Source organism: Notothenia coriiceps, unplaced genomic scaffold, assembly GCF_000735185.1.
Source record: "Notothenia coriiceps isolate Sejong01 unplaced genomic scaffold, NC01 NC01_scaffold00035949, whole genome shotgun sequence".
In the NCBI taxonomy this organism is placed as follows: domain Eukaryota; kingdom Metazoa; phylum Chordata; class Actinopteri; order Perciformes; family Nototheniidae; genus Notothenia; species Notothenia coriiceps.
The window spans coordinates 204,477-227,662 of record NW_011368650.1 but is presented as its reverse complement, the minus strand read 5'-3'; the positions used below and the strand labels follow the sequence as shown (position 1 = coordinate 227,662).

The window sequence follows — 23,186 nt, the reverse complement described above, 5'->3', positions numbered from 1 at the left end:
CATCAGTGACTCTTATTTTATCTTAGAGTAGAGAAAGGATGATATTTAAAGAATTGAAAACATTACACTCTCTGAGCAGTCTGGTCTCTTAAATGGTAGTTCCCAGCAGGAGCCGAATATGGGTTGGAATTCACAGAGCGACACTTTACTTGTATTTAAAATTACACTTCAAGGCACAATAACTTATTCTTCACATCAAAGTGTCTGTATTATGCTTCTTTAGCGTATTAAGAACAACAGAATGAATGCCATTCTACAGACTGTCAATGATGAAACCAGAATATGTAAAAACAAGAATGTATAATACAGCACATTGCATTTACTTATAGTTATGGTTCTTCAGTCTGTTTCTGTAGAGAAAAGGAGGAGGCTGAGATTGTTGGCTAAGCACAGAGCTGCTGTCAGCTTATCTATCAACAGTGATCCCTGAAGGATTCTGGTTTAGACAGCAGAAAGCCTCTCTGTCTGCCTCTGATCTGAAACCACTCTACTCACCATTGTTTAAAATGGATAATCTAAATAATGAATAACTCACCCCTGCTTCCCTAAAAAAAGTCAAATGGCAAACCTTCAGTATAGTCAGTAAAAAAAAATCTCCCTGTTAGCAATGAATAAAGGACAAGTGTGTGTCCTTTTCTGTAAGGAAGATGCAGTTTGACCTTTACAGTCTATGAGTTTGACACATAATTCGTTTATTTGTTACTATGGTGTACTACATGAGCCTTTTTCTTCCATTGCTGGAATAATGGCATTGGGGGAAATTATGGAGATATTGGATGGGGCCCAGACTATCTATTTCAATAAATCTGCACATCTGGCCCACTATTTTCAATCTTTAGTACTGCTGAGCTGTGAAATTAAGCTTCAGGGTGATTAGAATCTGAATATAGCACAAAAATCCCCGTTAAAAACCAGGGCTGATTGTTTCTTTTCGAGTGGTTCTTTATTTTACTATGACATATTTTTCCATCATTATTTTAGACTACTTAGATTTAGTCAGGAGGACAGTTCTTTTGAAATACGAGTAAAAGAAGAGAAAACTTCAGGCAATACCAGCAATGTCCACCTGAGTCAAGGCTTATGTTAAACAGTTACATGTTTCCTTTGGGCAGTTTGAGGAGACATTTAAAGATGTTCACAGAAATAAGAAAGGTAATGATAATTTGAAACGAATTCCATGCCAAGGGTGCATGGAAAGAGAAAGCTTCTTTTTATTTTATTTTGCGGAGCTTCCAGGGTGAACAGCAGCAGCATCATGGATGTGTGTCGAGGCAGCAGCCAGGCTATTTATAGGATGCTTTAGATGTGTCTGTGAATGTTATTCTGTTATATACAACGCATCTCAAAGACAGGGTCAAGCAAGGAAATAACATTTTTGAACAGTATTTTACTATCAGACATATAAACATACCTTTCAATTTCTACATTGTGAGATCTCACTGTATTTTAATGAGTGCAAACTATTAGTATCAAGTGATGATAATGCACCACCATAAGGATTGCAGTAGCTGATATGTCTTTGTTGTAGGCTAGAGGTTTAATATATGGTCTGGTTGAAGCGTAAGATTAATGTAAACAACAGCCTTGTACCAGTTACTGATTATGTGCCAGAGTCTCTGCAAAGTCACAAACCCTCGAAGTACACCCTGTAGCAAGTAAAACTCTAACACAGAAAATACCTGTCTATGCTGCCCCAGAACGCCTCGTTGGAGATTTATCTTTTTCCATTTTTTTCTTCCTAGTGACATAACGATACCCAGGTCCAAATGGACCAATCCGCAGAGCTCCTCACACACACACACTCACTCAGCCTTGTCTTTTCTCAGCCGCGGCTCCGCTGATCTCCAGTTCGCCACGTACTGTCTCGCTGTCTCGCAGACCCCACGCAGCAACCAGGAAACAACCAGGAGCTCCAACAAGCCGTTTAGGACAGAGAGTGAATACACATGCTATACAGAGATGCTGTATGAGAAAACCAATGTGATTTTGGAACATTGAACAATGTAAATCTATTCTAGTAGACCTCAACAATGGAATTATGATCAGTAGAAATGGCCATGACATGGGGCCTTTAAAATGACCACAAAGACATGCAAAACTACCACAGAGATGTTCAATGACCACAGCAAGAGACAAAGCAACCACAAGGACACACAAAACAGACCAAAAAGAACCACAAAGAGACACAAAACAACCACAAAAGATGCAAAACTGCCACAAAGATCTGTAGAATTACCCAAATACATAAAATAACCAAAGACCTGTAAAAAGACCACCAACAGACAACAAAGTCTACAAAACCTGGACACACAAGTGACCAAAGATGCAAAACAACTACAAATATATCTCGGTGAATCTGTGGCTCTTGTTCTTATTAAGAACTGAGTGTTATTTACTTGTCTGTGCTTATAGAGGCACCTTTAGTGCATTCCATTCAACTAATGCCAAAGATTTCTTCAAACCTTCTGAAGAGGTTAAACCAGGTGATGTTGTAATGGCTCCTACAGGGGGCAGTTTAAGGCTACAGTGCTTAACATCATAATTAAATAAATCAACTTCCCTGTTCCTTGTGCAACAACTAAGACATGTTGAGTTTTATACTTTTTGCCATTCCAGGAACAATTTGAAGCTGTACGAAAAATGATTTCCTGCTCATTGTTTGAACATTTTCTATTGATAAGTGTATTTCAGGACATTTTAATTAATGTCTAAGGGGCGGGCATTAGACGTGATTCTCCAAATAGAAACATGTTCATTGTTAAACCCCTTTGACAGGACAGGAGGGAGGGAGGAATAGTGGTGGGGAGAGAGAGAGTAGACTGCCAGCGTACGATCCTGCGCTGAGATGAGGAAGTGTGTGAGAACCTGTGCAGTGCAGGGAGGAACAAGTCTCATCTCTGTAGTTCCTGGAGAGAGAGAGAGAGAGAGAGAGAGAGAGAGAGAGAGAGAGAGAGAGAGAGAGAGAGAGAGAGAGTGAGAGTGTCACCTACAAACACGCGCAGGCTGGTGAACACCTAGTGCATGGAATTACCGGGTTGTCAGGGGATTAATATCAGTGACCATGTGCTTTACGGGCACCGAGTGTGAGCCACCTCAGCGGTAAGGTTTGAGGAGAGAAGAGGAAGAGGAGGAGGGGTAGACAGACCGGCTTGCAGACAGGTGCGACTCCACAATCTGTTTCATTCTCTGTCCTTCTAAGTACTAGAGCCATGGATACCCGCAAGGAAAACAAGGGAAGAAAAGCTATGAAACCCAAGACGACAAAGCGAAAGGAGAAGAAATATAAAACCGGAAGATTTGCTAGGAGGAAATCGCTGCGATCTTTTGGGAATTTCATGGGAAGGATTCTTAAAACTTTGGGCACTTTTGCGCACTTTGGCGACGCGGAAACGCCGGACGCGGAGGACGACGACGGCGGGTTCGGGCGAACCGCTTCTGGGGGTTTCAGAGACGACAGTGGGCAGACCTCCAGGGAGGGAACCGTGAAGAAGAGTTCCACGGTGTCCTCCACTCACGGCTCGGTGAAAGACAGGCTGTCTTGGTGCTTCGGCGACAAGACCCCCGGCGTGCTGGGGCTGAAGAACCATGGAAACACCTGTTTCATGAACGCCGTGGTTCAGTGCCTCAACAACACGGACCTGCTGGCCGAGTACCTCGGGCTGGAGCAGTACAAGTTGGATTTGTACCAGAGGAGGGTGAACGGGGACGTGAGGGGCGAGGAGCCGCTTCCCGCCAGGGGAGAGGTGACCGAGCAGCTGGCGACGCTGGTCCGAGGCTTGTGGACCCTGGAGTACACACCTCAGCTGTCAGTGGAGTTCAAGGTGAGGACCGGGAATGCACTGGGTGATATAGCATGCTGCTGATGTTACTGCTTTGTGTTGTTATTAGTAGTGTCTTACTCTTAGTTATGTCTTAATTCCAATCATCTCAGTGGAAAAAATGCTTGATTCCCGTATGCCATTGAGGAAATAGTTCATAGACAACTTATCTCTTTCTAACATAGCCTATTTACAATTGAAATATAGCTGCAATGTTTTCAACAAAGTGAATAATAGCCACCTTTCTCTCTGACCAAAGCATGCATTCATGGGCCCCCAAGTTAAACCACTGTGTTTCAATTGCTTTGTGACTATTTTATTAACAGCACATTTGTCTGTGAATGTGCCCTTACAGCACAATAAAACCAACATCAAAGGGCCTTAAGGCATTTTAAATCAAATCATCACAAACTAATTGACACGCAGCAAACCTGCAGCCAGGTAGTTTCACATCTCAGGAGTGCTGATGGTTTTCTGGGTCTCTGGGCAAAATATAATTAAATTGACTTGAGTTGTCTGCTGTGTGTAGGGCACTCAATGAGTACTTGGAGAAGTCATACACAGAGAATGAAGAATGAATGAAGATAGACCGGATATTTGTTTCCCAGGGCCCCACTGAGAGCTACCCCAGCAATCAAGAGATGTCATTATCTTCAGGTAGGATTACGTATATGCATTCTTCCCACATGGAAGCCCCCCAGATAATACCCAAACTTCACTCACAGACAGACAAATCCTGTGTCCTGTGAAGCCAGCCCAACAACACAATGGGAATATGTCAAGAGGGTTTTGTAGGATTTGTAAGTAGTATACATATCACAGACTATATTGTTAACACAAATGTTTAAAAGAAGACGTCGGGTGATTGACTGTGGGTCAAAGGGCATGTCCCATTTCCGTGAAGTAAAGAGACAAAGGGGTTGTGTCGCCACTTTGCCTCTTAGTTTCTACATTTGACTATTGTTGACCTATAGTGGTAGTTGTGTGTGTGTGTGTGTGTGCATGCAATGTAGTTACTGATTACACACCGGCTGCAAAGTCTCCTCTTGACTCACCTGCCCTACAATCCAGCACTTCATGAGGTTCGTCTGCATTCCCCGTCTGTCATGTGGAGTGCAGGGACTTAAGCATTCCTGTCTTATACTTGCATACACTTTTAAATGCATGTCATAGGAGTTGCAACATCACTTGACAAAATATAATGAGATATAACCAGAGAATAGATCAACAAGTGGATAGCACGTACACACAGAGGGCTTTCTTTCTGTTGCAGTCGCTTATGGCTGTTGTGAGCCAGGGCTTCCGGGTTGCCTTCTGGCCTCAGACGACACTCAACCAGTATTTGCTTCCTGAGTGATGACTGCTCTGTTGCATCAACAGACAGCCTGGGGGAAGTTGTAGGGAAATATGTGCACAAAAACACACATAGGGATAAATTAGTGAGATTTATAATGGAAAAGATTGATATTCATGACAGTTACTTTTTTATTAACCACAGGTTAGTGATAAATGAATAATGTGTACTGGAGAGAGTGCAGTTTAATAAAAAGCTGTAAGGGAAAGGTATTAACAAAGAAGAAGCTGCTGTTTTTATCTGATAAAAGTAAGGAGGCATGGTGTTATGGATCTTAAAGGCTCAGTGTCTGCACGTGTGCAATTGAAAGAGCTTATTTTAAACTCCAACGACTTAGGCCTCCATATAACTTTATATTTGTTGGTCATTAATGAATGTAAAAAGTAGGTATTACATTATTCAAAACTTGACCTCTTTGAAGTGGCCACAGGACGAGATTGATTCCTCTAGGCCTGGAATATTATTGGTTAAAAATGGTGCTTGATAAAAGTCCCTGAGTAGGCCACCTGCTGGAAGGAAACACGGTATATTAGCCCTTGAACCTAATGTCTGAATGCGCTTCTCTTTAGTCGCTCTATTTGCGAAAAAAAGAATGTACGTCACTACCCCTTTTCTTGACTCGCCCCATCGCATGGACACAGGGATTTGTGTGTCTGCTCATCCCAGGGTGAAGCAGAAGAGAGGATGTTTACTGTAGCGAGTGCTTCCAGCCTGGAAAGCAGAATGCCCCCCACTGAGATGCCTCCATTGGTGTGCACTCAGAGGGAGACAGACAGAGAAAGTGGGAGGGAGAGACATCGCTGGTAAACAAAACTATATCGTCCCTCCTGTGACTGTCATAAGACCACTTTAGGCTCTACTTAGAAAAAGGGACAGGCAACTTTGACAACTGATGGTCATTACCAAATCTGTTCACACTTAAAGAGATACACTGGCCTGCAAAAATAAAGTTTTGCAGAAAGTTCTACAATTTATTTTGTATTGGGATCTGTATTGCGATGATTAGGAGTCATGAGCTTCTCAGGACAAATACCATTATATAAACTGAAGAAAGACCTCAGGCTTATTAGCAGGGAGTTAAGTCAACATTTAAATGCTGGAGGCACTCTGTGGAAAAAAGTTGGAGATAGTTTTGTTTTCATTTCTTGGCTGGCTGTCATAACCCAAAATGCCCCTGTTTTGCTCAGCTGAAAACATTTAGATTGTTATTTATTAACCATGTAAAGTCGGTCTTTGTCCCAAATTACAATCGATAAAATTACAATGTGATTGACTAGAATGGTTAGGTGATGGTTGTGGCATTTTATAAAAAAGTGAGTCTTTAAGCCTCAGACATGTTCATTGATTCCTCACTGGACAGAGTGAATGATGAGAGAAAAGAAGCTTCTCATGGGAGTCATTATTAGAAGATTGGTAGAAGCTGCACACACTCATTAGATTCCTATAACTCATACACTTTGAGTCCGACTGATATGAATCATGGATGTACTGTATTTAAACCTAAATAGTTCAAACTTTGCCAAAACTTCCTTGCTTCACATTTGATGTCAATGAAATCTGGAGACATGAAGTGTCCTTTTTCGGACACTCCAAAAGTAGTCTACATCAATTTAACTGGACGACAAAGTGACTCGAGCATTACACTCCTGACTTAAAGGATTTAACAAAACTGTAACTACTTTGAGAAGTTGTAGCATAGGAGCCAGGGTTCATCTTTTTTACGCTTGACAGGATGCTGCTCCGTGAAGCCAGAGGAGCTCAGCCGTGGAGATGAGGCCTGGTGTTTTAAGCAGTGTTGTTTGTTCTGGGAGTGCAGGCAGTGTGTGACAGAGAGCCAGGACAGCGAGACTGATGGTTTGTTTGTCTTTTCTTGTCTCTGCTGCGTCTCTTCAAAGACCACTCTTGTTCGTATTCTTAGTGCTGAAGGTGTATACATTGTTTGTGGAAAGAGACACATACATTGCTGTGAGGATATATGCACCACCTGGACTGTGCTGAGCAGGCACAGCGGGGCAACCTCTCATTTTAGTTTGTTAGTGGCAGTCTTTCAGGGAAACAGATGGGGACACTTTTTTGGGAGTTTTTAGCAGTGTGCGGCTAGAATATTTTATATGCGGTTTTTAGGAACATATAATAATCAGGGGTTTTCACGTTTCACCACTGATATACAGGGGGATCCATGTCTTAGCTGTTAAAGTAAGTAGGGAAGTGGTAACGCTTCAAACACCTCATCTCAAGATAGACGACTTACAAGTACTGTAACAGAGCCACCATATGCTGTTTGGGAGCAGCATGCTTTCCCACGACTCAGTGAGCCTCTCTCCATTATACCTACACCGCTGTGACGACAAAAGGCAATAAAAGAACACAAGGAGAAGTGTGTCTGCGCTGTATCTGTGTAAGCACTATAATATGAGACCATTTTACTCCAGGTTTATTATCCCTCCCATGATTTATGTACCAAGCTTGAAAGACACACACGGTGTAGGAAGCCATGGGAATAAATCAATCTTTAGTATAATGAGATGTGATACTGCGATCACCGAATCATGGAGTTGAGCATGACTTTCATACTTTATCTCAGTGATAGGGAAGCATATGAAAATGGCATACATTCATACGGCCCTTGATGGCATGACAGATACAGCTTGCAGACTCTCAGTTGGGCTCACATATTTACAGCATCAGCTGTGAATCCTCAGAGTATCAATCTCTCAGTTTCAGCAGAGCCCAGGGAGCCTTTTCCTGGGCTGTAAACCATTCAGAGGCGATTATTTCCATCGCATCTCATCCCTCCTTATTTCTTTCTGATCGCCTGTAAATCCCATGCCGAGGACTTCTGCAGACAAGAAGGCTTTGTTCAGTCTTGACTCACTGGCACCTTTATCGAATGCGTTTTAGCACAGCGGAGGAAATATACGTCTGTCTCCATTTAGAGTTACTTTAAAAATACCTGCCTGTTCTCTTTTGGTCTGGAGGTGAATCCAATGAGGCCTAATAAGACACAGGAAGTATAGTTGAGGGCTGCAACCTATCATTATTACATTAATAATTAATCTATATTATTTTCTCAATTATTGATTTGCTTTTTAGTGAAACACTTTGATCATTGCTTCCCAAAGCCCAATAACACATGTTCAAATGTGATGTTTTGACCTTATCTCAAATATATTCTTTGCAGTGCAGTTCTTTTTAAAAGTTGCAGCCCAGATTATAGCACAACCAGTAACTGATATTTGTAATCTCTCCCTGTCCACTCACACACTGCCAGCTGTGTGGAAGCAAGCTCTGGTATCGCCCCTCTTGAAAGCTGGTTATCCCACGGAGTTGAATAACTATCGTCCTATCTCAAATCTTTCTGTGTTATCAAAGATTCTTGAGTCCCTAGTTTCTACTCAGCTAAAACCTTTTTTAAATTCACACAACATCCTTAACCCTATGCAATCTGGACTCAGATCAAAGCACAGTACTGTGACTGCCAGTCTGAAAGTCTTAGACGATATTAAGGCTGCTTTGTATAACAAATCTGTTTGTGTTGCATTGTTTATTGACCTAGCCAAAGCATTTGACACTGTAGATCACCACATTATGTCTAATGTTATGTTGATGTCTCGTTTCGGTCATAATGCCATTTGCTGGTTTCAGAGTTATCTAACCGACCGTACTCAATGTGTCAGGTTGGGTAGCACTGTCTCNCTCAGCGGGTGGATATAAATTGAGGCTGCGGGAGTGTTCATTCGTGTGTGCACACACACACACACACACACACACACACACACACACACACACACACACACACACACGAATGAACACTCCCGCAGCCTCAATTTATATCCACCCGCTGAGAAATGAACGTAGGGAGTTATGAAGCATAGGGAAGCAAAGGAGCCACAGACTGTTCCTGCTTTTGTATGTATAAACCCAGCAACCGATTAAAGGCTGATATGCATGCAAATGGACAGGTGGACGGTCAGTTAGACACACACAGTACATATGAATATTTATTTTAAAAAATGAACCAGGACAGAATACAGGCAGAAGGAAGGTGGGTGGATCTGTTCCTACACTCACGTTATCTATCTATCTATCTATCTATCTATCTATCTATCTATCTATCTATCTATCTATCTATCTATCTATCTATCTATCTATCTATCCAACCATCTATCCATCTATCTTCTTTCTTTCTTTTTCTCTCTTTTCTCAGATATCCATGAGGAAGGCGGTCAGCGGCCAGTGATGGTTTACGTCCACGGGGGCTCGTACACAGAAGGCACCGGCAACATGATGGATGGCAGCGTACTGGCAAGCTACGGGAACGTCATTGTCATAACCCTCAACTATCGCCTAGGAGTACTAGGTAAAATGATATATCTTCTATATCTAATATATAATCTCTATTTTTGTTTGAACACCCCAGCGGTTTATGGTAATATGACTGTTTATGCTTTTAGTACCTGTTAAGGCATGCCTCTGGATTCTGTACAGTATATTCAGTTCATTTTTCATTCTATTGAGTTATTCTGCAACAGAGAGCTGACTACCAATGAATACTGATAGTATGCCTTGGATGCCTTTTGGGTACATGCAATCAGGAAGCAATCTATAGTTAGACAATGCACATTTAAAAATGTCTGTATTTGTGCCTCAACACCCCGCTCGCCCTGCAATTACTGGCAAGGTGCCCTGGGTATACTGATAACATCACTATGGGATCATGCACATACTGTATAGTAATTTATTTTACATGGGGTCTTGGCTTATGCCCGTATAATGGATAATGGTTGTAAATGCATCTGTGCTGCATTGGAAATCTGAAAAAAGTACATAGTTAGAAGATGTAGAAGCTAAAAGGGAGATGGAGCTTTGCAGGTTTAGTCTATGACAAAAGTCAATAATAGATCTCAATCTCAAATACTGATTTCTGATCACATATGAGTGAATAATGCTTTCATATATAAACACAATCAGTAAGGCAATTTTAACTAAGCTTTATTTTTATCTTGCTATGTGTCTTTTATTGAATAACATACATATTCATGATGAGCTATAAATAATTAGAGTAAGCAATGTAAGGCCTTTCCTTTTAACCAAGGATCTACCGTTGTTCCTCACTTTTAATTTCATAATCTCTTTACATTTGCATTGTATACACGATCTGGATTGTTTAATCCTTCAGCGACCTATGAAATGTGAAAACCATTAATGAGCTGTTTTCACTCAGTGCCTTTTTGTTTTTTGAAATGGAAACATGTTCAGTGTGTGAGTCCCTAGTGGAAATAAACCCCCTAAAGCCATATTTTCCCCCACTACTAGCATTGACTCGAATCCGATCCTTTTTACCTCCATGACTCCCGACTCAATGCTCTCTGAACAGAGAAAATCTGATTCCCTGTGGTTCTTCTAATTTTAGATGGCTCAGCACAGGCTGAATATCTTTTGCAGCTGTAATTATGAAAATGTAAAAGGCTGAGAAGGGCCACAGGAGGGTTAAAATTATACGTTGAAAGCATCCTCTACTGTAATACACTGAGTATAGAGTCGTTTGTGTGAGCAAAGCATTGCTTCATTTTGATAAAAGTCATATCATGCGATCGGCTGGGTTAAATTATGCCCCCACTCTCATTAGGAGTTGCACACTATTTAATAATTCATATGAAAAGATTAATTAAAAATGTGCCAGCATGTTAATAAACTGTGTGCATAGAGTATATTTTGATTTAGCTATTCGGCAATACTTAAAATTATTTAACTCATATGGAATATATATTAAAAGAAAAGTAACATGATACATGTATTTGAATAAGGCTTTTAATAAATATGTATTAAGATGTATTAATCAAAGGCTCTGCTATAAGAGAGTAACAGTAAATGAAGAATTCTTGATTGTGCTTCTCTTTATCTTAAGCATTTAGTGCACTTATTCACTTTTATTTGTTTATTTATTTAATGTGTGTTTGGCATATTTTATTGATCATGTAATGTCATAATGTACGAGAAATCAAACCACTTCTAGATTGTCCTTAAACGATTAAAAATCGTTTTTCAAAATGGAGGTGAGTAGAATTGGATTATGTTAAAAGGTTTAAACATTCGACAAAAAAATTGATTTGAGTTTATAAGAACTGTGCTGCCTTTTCTGTCTTTTAGAAGCATTCACGACTTTCATTAGATATTGATTTTACATGATGGCATAAATCTGCATCTGCTTGGTGGGTGAAAAAGCTATTTAATTATGACCTTGGGGATGCAAGTAGTCTCTGATCACCATATCAAGTTTTCTGTCTTCATTTCCATCCTCTGTGTTGTCTCCACCTCGAAAATGATCATCACCGCCATCACCATCACCATCCCTCATCGCAAGTGTCTTCATTTTTCTCTTCTTCTTCTTCATCATTGTCTTCATAAGTTGGATGCATAAGGTGAGCCCAGATTGCAAAAGTAATGTACAGTTAGACATGTTTTCCCTAATTGTACTGTAATAAGCAAATAAACACATATTATATATAGGGTCTTTCTGAAAGCGTTATTATGGTCGAATTAATATAATTTCCTCATAATGTCCAATTAGCATGAGAGACATTTCTGACAAATTGCTCATAAGTAATGAATGCATTTATTTTTGCCTTTCTTGCTCATTATACTCCTACAGTTTATGTTATGGCCAGCCTGAGGTTCAGGGAAATTAGCTTCTGCAGTAATTAGATATACTGGAGTGGAGTGAGCCTTTAGGATCCTTTGTGTTTACCTAACACCGTCAGCAGTAATGGGAATAAGGGATTGCCGTGTCTGTTACTGCATGTGTGTGTAGATTCTGTCTGTTGTAAGTTGTTTTTGACTTGCATGAATATGGATGTGCCTTGTTGAATTAATCAAATTTTCGAGGTATTTCAGGGAGGCATATCATTTTTCATCAATATCCCTTCTCTTCATGATAAACCAAGACTCATGCATAATTGATTTTAACAGTGGGAATTCCATGAAGTGGAATCACATCCATGTGTGCTTTTGTGCATTTAAAAACCCTTTTTGATGGACTTATTGTATACATAGTTGCTCACAGCCCATATTTAGCTCAGATTTCAGGCAAGTCTCTAAACGTCAGTAGTATAAGTGTACTGTGTGTAATTACATCTCACTCTGTCTGCCTGTAGGATTTCTGAGTACAGGTGACCAGGCAGCGAAAGGGAATTACGGCTTGCTGGATCAGATCCAGGCTCTGCGCTGGGTGAAGGAGAACATCGCAGCCTTCGGAGGAGACCCCGGTAGAGTCACTGTGTTCGGATCGGGGGCCGGGGCCTCCTGCGTCAGCCTACTCACCTTGTCTCACTACTCTGAGGGTAAGGAAGGGCCAAAATCTGCTTAACCTTTATTCTGTGTAATATATGCAGAACAGTGGAAAGGTTAGAAATGAACAAAGAATATAGTCAGATAGGCAGTTGTGCACCTATAATGGTTGGCATGTGTGGGCTGTGAAAGCTAACACGCTCATGCTTATGAAACCTTTCATGGTCTCCAGTGGATCGATGCAGCTTTCATTTACTGGTATAAAAGCCTGAATAAGCCTTTGAGTTCTCTGAATAAAACAGCCTGCCTCTGACTCATATTGCTAAGAGCTGTATTCTTTCAAACTGTTAACCCGTACCTAAAGGAACCTGATGCTCTAAACATGGCCGGTCATACTTTTGAATAATGCATGTCAGTTTGTTTTTGCTTTGGGAATGCTAGTTTTGCATCTGATCATGTATGCAAATGTGGGGTGCAATCATGCTGATGTTTTCATCCATGTGTGTGAATGCATGTAGCATAAATGTATACATGTGTGTGCCTGTGTTTATATTCTTTCCACACCCTTATTTGTATTGATGTATTTGTGTTCATGTGTACCTCAGACCTGTTCCACAGAGCCATCATCCAGAGCGGCACTGCTTTAGCCAGTTGGGCTGTCAACTACCAGCCCAGCAAGTACGCCCGGCAGCTCGGCGAGAGGGTGGGCTGCGGCATCGACGACAGCACCCAATTGGTTGCCTGCCTCCAGGGCCGGAGTTACAGAGAACTTGTGGAGCAGAGCGTAACGCCGGCCAAATATCACACGGCTTTTGCCCCGGTGATTGATGGTGATGTCATACCTGATGACCCCCAGATTCTGATGGAGCAGGGAGAGTTTCTGAACTACGACGTTATGCTGGGGGTTAACCAGGGCGAGGGCGTGAAGTTTGTGGAGGGCATTGTGGATTCAGAGGACGGTGTCACGGCTGAGGACTTTGACTTTGCAGTGTCAGACTTTGTGGACAGTTTGTATGGATACCCAGAAGGCCGGGATACGCTGAGAGAGAGCATAAGGTGAGTGAGTCTGTCAAAGAGTGTTTTAAAGGAGTGGTTTGACATTTAGGGAAATACGCTTGTTGGCTTTGGCCGAAGTTAGATGAGAACATCGATACCTCTCTCATCTGTGTGTTCTTTAATATGAACCTACAGTCATTAGATGGTTAGTTTTTCTCAACCCTTAGACTGGAAACAGCTACCCTCTCTCTGAAAAATATACCAAGAGCTCTACATCTCATTAATTAAAAACCAAACTGTAAAATAGACAATTTGTGGTTTTACGGGGGGTTATGTGTTGGAGTATTTCTTGGCTGTGAAATTGAATCTTGTCGCCACTTTGCCAGGCAACCAGCTGCCAATAAATAGTCAAAGCACATTACTTCCATCCATAACTTTCCCTTTTTAAACTTATTTTTGCGCATGGATTGATCATAAGCCATATATTTTGTTAATAAATTAGCTTTAATGATGTTGGTAGGTAGAGCTTTACAACTCTTGATGGAGCCAGGCTAGTTGTTTCTGCTGGTTTCCTGTTTTCTCATCTAACTCTTGGCAGAAGAGTGTATTTCCCAAATGTTCAAACAAGCCCATAAATGGATAGGGTGTATTTGTTAATGTACATGCACAGTATAAAGTGTAATTAATGTATGATACATTTGAGTTTGTAGATTGGTTGATAGATAATTTGACATGTATCCACTAAAGGTTCATGTACACGGACTGGGCGGACCGTGACAATGCAGAAACCAGGCGGAAGACACTGGTAGCGTTATTCACGGACCACCAATGGGTGGCGCCAGCGATCGCCACAGCTGACCTCCACGCCCAGTATGGATCCCCTACATACTTCTACTCCTTTTACCACCACTGCCAGAGTGACGCCACGCCGCCTTGGGCTGACTCCGCCCATGGTGACGAAGTAAGCTGATGTCACAGTGTTGTATTGTTGTATTGTATTATGAGTGACAGTTGCTGTTGTAGTGTTTGTAAGTTGAGAGATAAATAATGATGATAGACATCAAGGAAAAAAGTCAGGATAGGACATTTTGTTTCAGAGGCAAAAATGAAAGTGATTAGTCTCAAAGATTTTCAGAATATGAATGTGACAGTAAAGGAGCTCTTGTTAAAATTCCCTGTGAAGTGCTGCTTCATATTGATTTGTTCAAAGTACTTCATAAAAAGAATCAAACGCTCGTCTGGAGCGTAAAATATATGAAATATGTTTGGGATTTGTTTCCCTGCATGGCTAATTTACAAGCTGCCGATATTTACCACTGTGATAATTACAGTGTATTGCAGTTATAATTTCTTCTGTTCTTTGCAGCAAAGTGCTTTTGATCTACAATGTTGTAGGTGTGGTCTATTGCAATGAATGTGTCTGCATTTGTATTTGCTGTTTGTGGGGCTAGATTTGAGTCCAGATTATGGTGGGGTATTTATAAAAATGATTTAGTGATTTTAGGTTCTCTGCATTTACAAATATTTTGTCTTCATTTGGATGACGTTAAAGTCTGTCGTGATAGAAAAATGGTTACTTTCAAGAGAATGAATGTGATCTGTACGCCTACAGCGTTTAATAAATGGTGTCTGTTTGTCTGTGCAGGTGCCCTATGTGTTCGGTGTGCCCATGGTGGGACCCACTGATCTGTTCAACTGTAACTTCTCCAAGAACGACGTGATGCTGAGCGCTGTTGTCATGACTTACTGGACCAACTTTGCCAAGACTGGGTGAGCTATTAAAATGTTCTCTGGTCTGAAAAATCCCAATGAGACGAGTTTTTATTTCCTTTTGTCAAACTAAACTATATAAAGACCATCAAGAAAATAGGACCAAACAAAGGTATTTCATTGCATAGCATATTTTTTCACAAGAAGAAAGAATATCATGATAAGACATTAAAGCCAATCTTAAATGTAATCACATTTTAAAAAGCAAGAGAGTATGCCCAGCTGTCAATAGGAAATCATGCTTTATCTTGGACGCTCTGAAGAGACAAGGTTTTGGCAACACAGAGTGTCGATGCTGTAACTGTGGAAAGCCCAGTCATTTTTACAGGAACAAATCTCTTCCAAGCTCAGAATAAGGCAGCCAAGTCTCAGCTCTGCAGTGTCATCAAGACAAACAGCCTCTTGAATAGGTTTCATCCATGTTTAATTTGGACTGATTGATAGTTAGCATGTACATGGAGTGGAGCTATCTGGCAGGGTTCACACAACAAGGAGAAAATAACAACTTTGATTATCATTAAGCAAATGTATTTCCTACAAATGATGTTCATATTGAATAGGAAAGTGCATTGTAGGAATTGAGTGCAGAAGACAGAATAGCCTGAATCCTTTTCTCTGTCAAACTTTTCCATCAAGATAAGTAACAATTGAACTGGATAGAAACAAAGGTTTCATTTGGAGTGATGCTGAGATTTAATGAGAAGAACACCTGCGTCTCAGAGCAACAAAAATAATGAGCTCACAGGCAAAGGATATGTTATTATAATGCATTTTCCTTCAAAAGGTCTGTGATGTCTGGTGAGACGACAGTACTTAAAGATACAATCATTAAAGCACCGCTGCAGACTAATTTTGGCAGAGCGTGCACACAGGTTCTTTGTCAAGTCACATTTTTGACAGGGCTTTTCTTCTTTGGGCTTTGGTGAAGAAAGTTAAAAGCCTTTGCTATATCGAAAAGGTCCTTGAAGAAAGCCAAGGTAATGTCCTGAAAGAAGAACGAGAGATTGGCCTTTCCTCTCATTTCGTCCTTCTCTCTTCTCTTCACTTTTATTTTCTCCCCTTCTCTTCTCTCCTCTTTTCTTCTCTTCTCTCCTCTTTTCTTCTCTTCTCTTCTCTCCTCTTTTCTTCTCTTCTCTCCTCTTTTATTCTCTTCTCTTCTCTCCTCTTTTCTTCTCTTATCTCCTCTTTTCTTCTCTTCTCTCCTCTTTTCTTCTCTTCTCTTCTCTCCTCTTTTCTTCTCTTCTCTTCTTTAATCTTCCCTAATTCAGTCATTTACGGCAGATGAGACAGATAGCTTATTCAATATGTTAAATACAAATTTAAAATGATGTGCCAGTGGCTAAAAAAGCTTCTAGAGATCCAATTTATTACATTGAAAGTGAATGATCTGCCAGTAGCAACGAATACCACAGTTGTAGAACGTATCCACGTTTAAAGTCTTAAAATCCCGACAGTCCACACTGATAAGAGAACCTTTTATCTCTTCACTCTGACATGATATACAAGATAAAGGTAATTGTTGAGGATGGACCCTCTTTCTGCAGAGCCGGAAGTGAGTAATTACCAGTAATTAATCCAATCGAGACTCACTCCGCTGAGACCTCTTCAGATTTACAGAGACATCTGCAGTCTAGACCTTGATCTAAATCACCATAGAGCCTTGCTATCTCACAACACACAAAATTAGGACAGTGCCCGTACATATTGTGAGTCTGGTCATTAACGCAGGTGCATTCAGGCAATCGCATTGCATCAAGTTAGCATTTTCTAGCGCATGTTCAGTGTTGTCATTACCACCCCAGAAAACTGCCGGGAACAATCACCAAGGAGGGTTGATAAGATTTCCATGCACACTGCAATTATCTACGGGAAAATCTCTCTGAAGAACGATTTCACTCGGCTGAGAGTGCCTCGGATGGTGATGGAACTCTGCGACAGATCAATTTAACGCAGGGTGTGATGCTCCCTCATGTATATTTTCTAAGCTTCTGTGTAGGCGTTTAAATCCTCAGCCGGTGTGCGAGTGTACCGGTAGGTCTTTACGCTACCTGTCTTTTTGTGCTGATCATAAGGTGCTGATTGACAAGTAAGCACATAGCGTATAACTGGCAACTCTGTGAAATTTTGCTGCTTTTTCATTTATGTCATTTTTCGCTGCTGACACAAATAAGTCGGTAAATTGTCAAATGAATGCCTGTCTGCATGTGTCAGAGAGATGATTTTTCAAGATGTATTCACTATGCAACAGACACATTCATCTTTTATAACGATATCTGCCAGTTTTCAGAGAGGCAAATATCCACACAGTTCCAACCGCAGAGTTTGATCTGTGCATTTACTGAAATGTTTTGCACGAAGCATGTAGAGTGGAAACAAATCAATGACCTGCAACAGAGTCACCTTTGAGCTATGTATACAGGCAAACACAACTTGTTTTCCGTTGGGCAAGTATTCATTGCCACTGGTTTGTCTTGTGTAACGTTGATATTGATTTAGAAACATGTGTACCAGCGCTAAGGAAACCATTGGGCAGCATGGGAGAAACTCACACTCCCCCAGAGGATGCTAGCCAGCTGAGAAAAAGTCTTCAGCAGCTCTGTTAGGAGTCTCTGACATTTGAAAAACTGAAAGGCATTACATATTGGAATGTTGAATATTGCACTAAAAGCCTTTATTTAAAAAAAATGACCCTTGAATATAAATGTGTGGGATAAACCTCTGTTGGTTGCATTTCATTATGGTTGATTTATACTTTTAAAATTGGACTGTTATTACTGTTAGGTTGGTCTAAGATTTGGGTGATTTGATTTTTAAATTGGGTTTTATTTTTGCTATTGCTGTGCTACTCATTCTTTTATATTTGTTATATTTGTGTTTGGTTACAACAATTTGTATATTTCAGAGGAGATTAAAAGCAGTGTCTTGACTAACACAAGTTAGACATTCTTTTAACATTCTATTTATATGCAAGACCCTCACCTGACCACCAACCCATCTCAATGTGATTAAATAACTAATTATGCTTCATACCTTTCCAGTGACCCAAACCAGCCGGTTCCTCAAGACACCAAGTTCATCCACACTAAACCCAACCGCTTTGAAGAAGTGGCCTGGTCTAAGTACACCCCTAAAGAGCAGCTGTACCTCCACATTGGCCTGAAGCCCCGTGTCAGAGACCACTACCGTGCCACCAAAATCTCCTTTTGGCTCCAGCTGGTCCCTCACCTACATCATGTCAATGAACTCCTCCAATCGGTTTCCTCCTTCACGCACAGTCCCTCTCCACAGGATGACACTCCTTATTCTTACACTAAGCGGCTTGCCAAAGCTTGGCCGCCGGGCAGTACACGTCATCCAGGTTCACAGGCAGGAACTCCACCGCCACCAGAGGCTGCTTTAGGCCCAGGTGGACCGGAGGAAGGGGTCCGCGTCCCGAATGAGGACTACTCAACTGAACTCTCGGTGACGATTGCGGTGGGAGCGTCACTGTTGTTCCTCAACATCCTGGCATTCGCCGCTCTGCTGTACAAGAAGGACAAGAGGCGTCTGGAACATCGCCGCCCACTTCCTCCCCCGAGACGAGATATTACGCCTGCAGACGTCGCCGCCCACCTGCAGGGGGAGGGTCTGATGTCACTACAGGTGAGCCATGTGTTTTTCTCTTTTAATTATGCTTTACATAATGTTAAGTTATTTAAAAGTAGGACTGCAATTATTTTCATTATCGATGAATCTTTAATGAATCATTATCAATTCTTTTCTTGAATAAAGGATTCATTGTTTGGTCTATAAAATGTCAGAAAATCCTAAATAAAAAATATCAATCCCATTTTCTCAAAGGTGATGTCTTTGAATATCTTGGTTTGTCGGACTAATCCCCAAAGATATTTAGTCTCATGTGATTTCTCCAATTTTGAGAGGCTGAAAACAGTTTGCCATGAAAAACTAAGTCGATAATCAAAATATCTTGCGATTATTTCTCTATCTACTGATTGATTATCCCACTAGTTGTTGCAGCTTTTATTTAAATATATAATGCCTATTGTTAATAATCATGCATATTATTATACCTTTAAGAAACATTAAGCCAGGAGAGGATTTGTGTTTGGGACTGAATGGACCCCTTTGCTGCCAGAGCAGAAGCTGCCAGCAGAGCACTTCTGCAAAACACAGCCTGTCATCGGCAGACATTAGTGTGTGTTTGTGTGTGTATGAGTGTGTTTTGATGCTTGTGCATGTGTGGGCTGTGTCCAATTGCCTGAATTGCTTCCAATTGCCTCAAATTCATCCTCCAACTATTTGGCCTCTTTTGAGCTCAGTTAGTGGCTTTGGAATCTGCCAAAGTGAATGCTAAATGTCAGATCCCTTCTAAAGCGCGCAAATACTGGGAACTGGCTTTTGAACCACAGTGATGTAGCTCTGCATTGCAGCTGCTTTTGGAATTGTGTTTTATTATTTTAAATATCTTTGTGTGGCTTTCGTGCACATTAGATCTGACGTGACAAGGAAAAATGAAGACTTTATTATATTATTATGCACTGCATGCTTGTGTAAATTCATTTTAGAAACAACATGCTGGCCTTGCAGAGGCTAGACATCACCTTGAAATAAAGTCAGTAGTGCTTTGGATGATGATGACAAATAGCATTGGTACGGTTTAATTCGTTTGACTGCCAGATGCTTGATCTGAAACTAATTTGACTGGAGTAATCCCTCAAACTTCAAGAATGTGGACTCTTAATAGATATTTTCATAAATCTGAATGTGTCATAGTGGTGATTTTAAGACATGTAAGCTTACAGAGCGTGATGATTTCTTTTGAGATGTGTTTGTTTGATTGAGAGGTGTCTAAGTCAATTACACTAACACATAGATGGAGAGTAGAGGCCATTTTCACCCTTTATACTTTTACATGATTTTCATACACAAACTTAACTTACATTTTTGTCATTTATATTTAGGCTGCATGATAATAAGGTATTATTAAATAAGTTTTTTTGTAGGATTTTTTCAATTATTTAGAAGTTATTGTTAATAACAGATAATATTACCTCAGTTTTACTTTTGTATACATACTTGTGGATTAATTTACAATATCATGATACATGAAAGGAATACAAATAAAAACAAATAAAAATATTGTTATTATGATTTTGGCCTTATCACCTAGCCATACAAAAATAATGAATAGTAAATAAGTCATAAAATGTTTTGCACTAACTAATTCACCCTGTGCTTTAGGAAACTGGAATTGCCATTTTTTAAAACTAGTTTCTCTCACTTTATGTATCTTTGTGTCTCCACTGCTTTTACTCCTGTTGTCTAATATAAATATTCACCCCACCTTTTTAGGTGAAGCAGCTGGAGTGTGATGCTGCGTCAGCAGACGAGAGGAACAACCTTCACCACCATCACACTCTGGACACGCTGGACGCTCTGGACGGCATGGACACCCAGGACATCTACAGCACCCTGGACACTGTGCGCCTCACCTGCCCTCCAGATTACACCCTCACCTTGCGCCGCTCGCCCGACGACGTCCCCCTCATGACCTCTCTGACCCCAGGTTCACTGCCCGTGACTCCTGGGTCACACCCTGTTACCCCGATGACCCCCATGACGCCTGGATCAGTGGTGGGGATGAGAATGGGGCATCCGCACCAAGGATACACGCATCATAGCCCATACAGTAATACACACTTGCCACACACACACATCTCAACGCATACACACTCCACCACACGTGTATAACTGCCGCAGCAAGATACTTGCACACACAGGGACATAATTACAACACACATACAAACACACACACAAACACATACCCATTAAAACACAGACACACACGTAAAACAAAAGACTTAAATACCTCTACTAATTACCCTGCAGGATTGTTACAGGTGGAGTGACAGAAAGACATTTTCAGTAACAGGATGAAAAGACAGACAGCTGTGTGTTGCATGTCGGGAAACTCAAGACACTGGATCCCGGGAGATGCAGTTCTATGCATCATTTGCTCATAACCTTGAACGAGACGCGCCAAGACAAGACATCCATCAAATGTCTCAAAAGCTGCTTTGGATATTAAATCTTCTGCTTTTTCTACACCTGAGGAGGAAGAGGAGGAGCGCTGTGGCAAAAGGGTCAGTTATGGATCAGTTTACATCTCCTACTGTACCTGTGCTGCGCAGTGAAGCAGTACTGGGACTGAGCAGAGCAGATGCAGATGCAGAACGGAGCTAAGAAGTACCACACACAAAGACTGCTGATGTCAACTTGAACAACCTGTGAAATGTGAATGTAGCATTTTTTTCCATTAAAAGATCAAAGGCCCTATCTGCCAAGGATCAACCTAAGCTGAGGAGAAAATAACAAATTTCAGCAAGAGATGGATGTAAAGACAGCCAGACAGGAAGAGGGGATTAAAAAAACAACATTAGCTGAAGGAAAAGTTTGTCAGATGGTGGGAAAGAGATTAAGATTTTATTGAGAGGGATTTAACAGCTGTGAGGGCGAGAAAGAAGTGAGATAGAGTGATATAGAAAACACAGAAATGGAAATGTGCCAAGAGACATAAATTAGCTTCAGAAGATGAAAGGGCCTCTGAAGTTTTGTCAGACTTACTGAAGAATCACTCTAACCAGCTATGTGTTAAACTCTTGTAAATAGAATGGAAAGATACAGACGATATACTATGATTTATAGCATTTACCTGCTCTTGCATTAAAACATGACTTATTTAACCACATTATTGCTTTCATTTCAGATATTACTATATTATTGTATAGGTGTCCTGAAGCAAGGCTGGTGTCTCTCTATCTCACCCACTGTAATATATACACAGTACCTTTATTAAAGGCTATGCACAGTCATTTCAATAATTCTTAAACTGTGTAAACTTCTTGATACTCGTTTAGTCGTTGAAGTATAGGACATCTTCACATCATCCTGTCTATTTGTTTGACCATCAGATATTGAGCTAGTACTGTGTAGATAATGCAATATTGGTTTGACAATTGAGCACCAGCCAAAAACCATGACCCTTTGAACCTAATACCTTCCCTTTCCCCTTCTCCCCTTATTCCTTATTAACCTCTTAATTCCTTAGAAATCCTACTTTATTTATTTTACTTTAGTTAAATGTGGTGGAGATTCACTGGGGCCAAGTCACATCTCGCCTCCCGAAAAAAATAATGCATTTACTTATTGTTCCTACCCTTTTACACCATTTCTAAAAGTCCCTGCTTAAACTACCTAATGCTGACTGAAACCTTGTTTAAATAGGAATTGTTGAAATTCAATTCACTCCACAGTCACACAAATTCTGTACAAAAACATGGATCGGTCTCCGACATTTTAAAGCCTGGAGTTTGGTTTACTAGCTGCCAGCATGTTGTCAATTGTTCGGAGATTTGATTTGATTAATTAGGTTGAGCCTCTGGATGATGAGCGCAGTTTTTTGTGATAATTTGACTTGACATTAAAGGCAAACATGCCTCTGAACATACCAGCTTGTAAGTGTAAGCGTAAACAGCTTCTTAATGGTTCCAAATGTGTTGAAATTGCTACCAACACATGAATTAAAAGAAGGGAATTAATCTTTTAAATCCCCCCAACATCTTGAGGAAATAATGATGGATTTTATTTCGGAGAGAGCTTTTTCCTGCTGACTTCACAGTTAATTCTTGAGGGTACTGCTGGTTACTGCTATGTGTCATCAGAATAAGATTAGCAGCATTCACAAAATCAATTTCAACCAATTTATAATGGAGAGTATTTGGCAAAGATGGGGAACTGTCATGGGTTCCATAAAAAAAAGAACAATGGCAAATCCCACACCTTGATTCCCCACCAGTAAGTTAACTTAAAGTCCCTTACCTTGATAATGTAACTTTCCTGCTTAATCCTCTTTTCCTGCTCCTTTCCTTACTTACCTTACCCCCATCCACCCTGCACCCCCC

General features: G+C 40.7%; 1 protein-coding gene across 1 annotated transcript; it reads left to right on the top strand.

Moving 5' to 3' along the window:
* Positions 1–9,383: 9,383 nt before the first annotated feature.
* On the top strand, positions 9,384–23,180 carry LOC104963306 (neuroligin-4, X-linked-like). Its single transcript, XM_010791879.1, has 7 exons — positions 9,384–9,532; positions 12,327–12,512; positions 13,065–13,515; positions 14,203–14,416; positions 15,101–15,225; positions 18,264–18,867; positions 20,578–23,180. The coding sequence occupies exons 1-7, from the start codon at positions 9,412–9,414 to the stop codon at positions 20,974–20,976; spliced, it is 2,100 nt and encodes a 699-aa protein (XP_010790181.1). The 5' UTR covers positions 9,384–9,411; the 3' UTR covers positions 20,977–23,180.
* The last annotated feature ends 6 nt before the right edge of the window (positions 23,181–23,186 follow it).

Bases quoted from the DNA above. Each gene is read 5' to 3' on its own strand.
- LOC104963306 (XM_010791879.1), top strand. From the start codon at position 9,412: ATGGTTTACGTCCACGGGGGCTCGTACACAGAAGGCACCGGCAACATG. The intron at 13,516-14,202 runs GTGAGTGAGTCT...TATCCACTAAAG, and splicing joins ACGCTGAGAGAGAGCATAAG to GTTCATGTACACGGACTGGG. The intron at 14,417-15,100 runs GTAAGCTGATGT...TTGTCTGTGCAG, and splicing joins ACTCCGCCCATGGTGACGAA to GTGCCCTATGTGTTCGGTGT.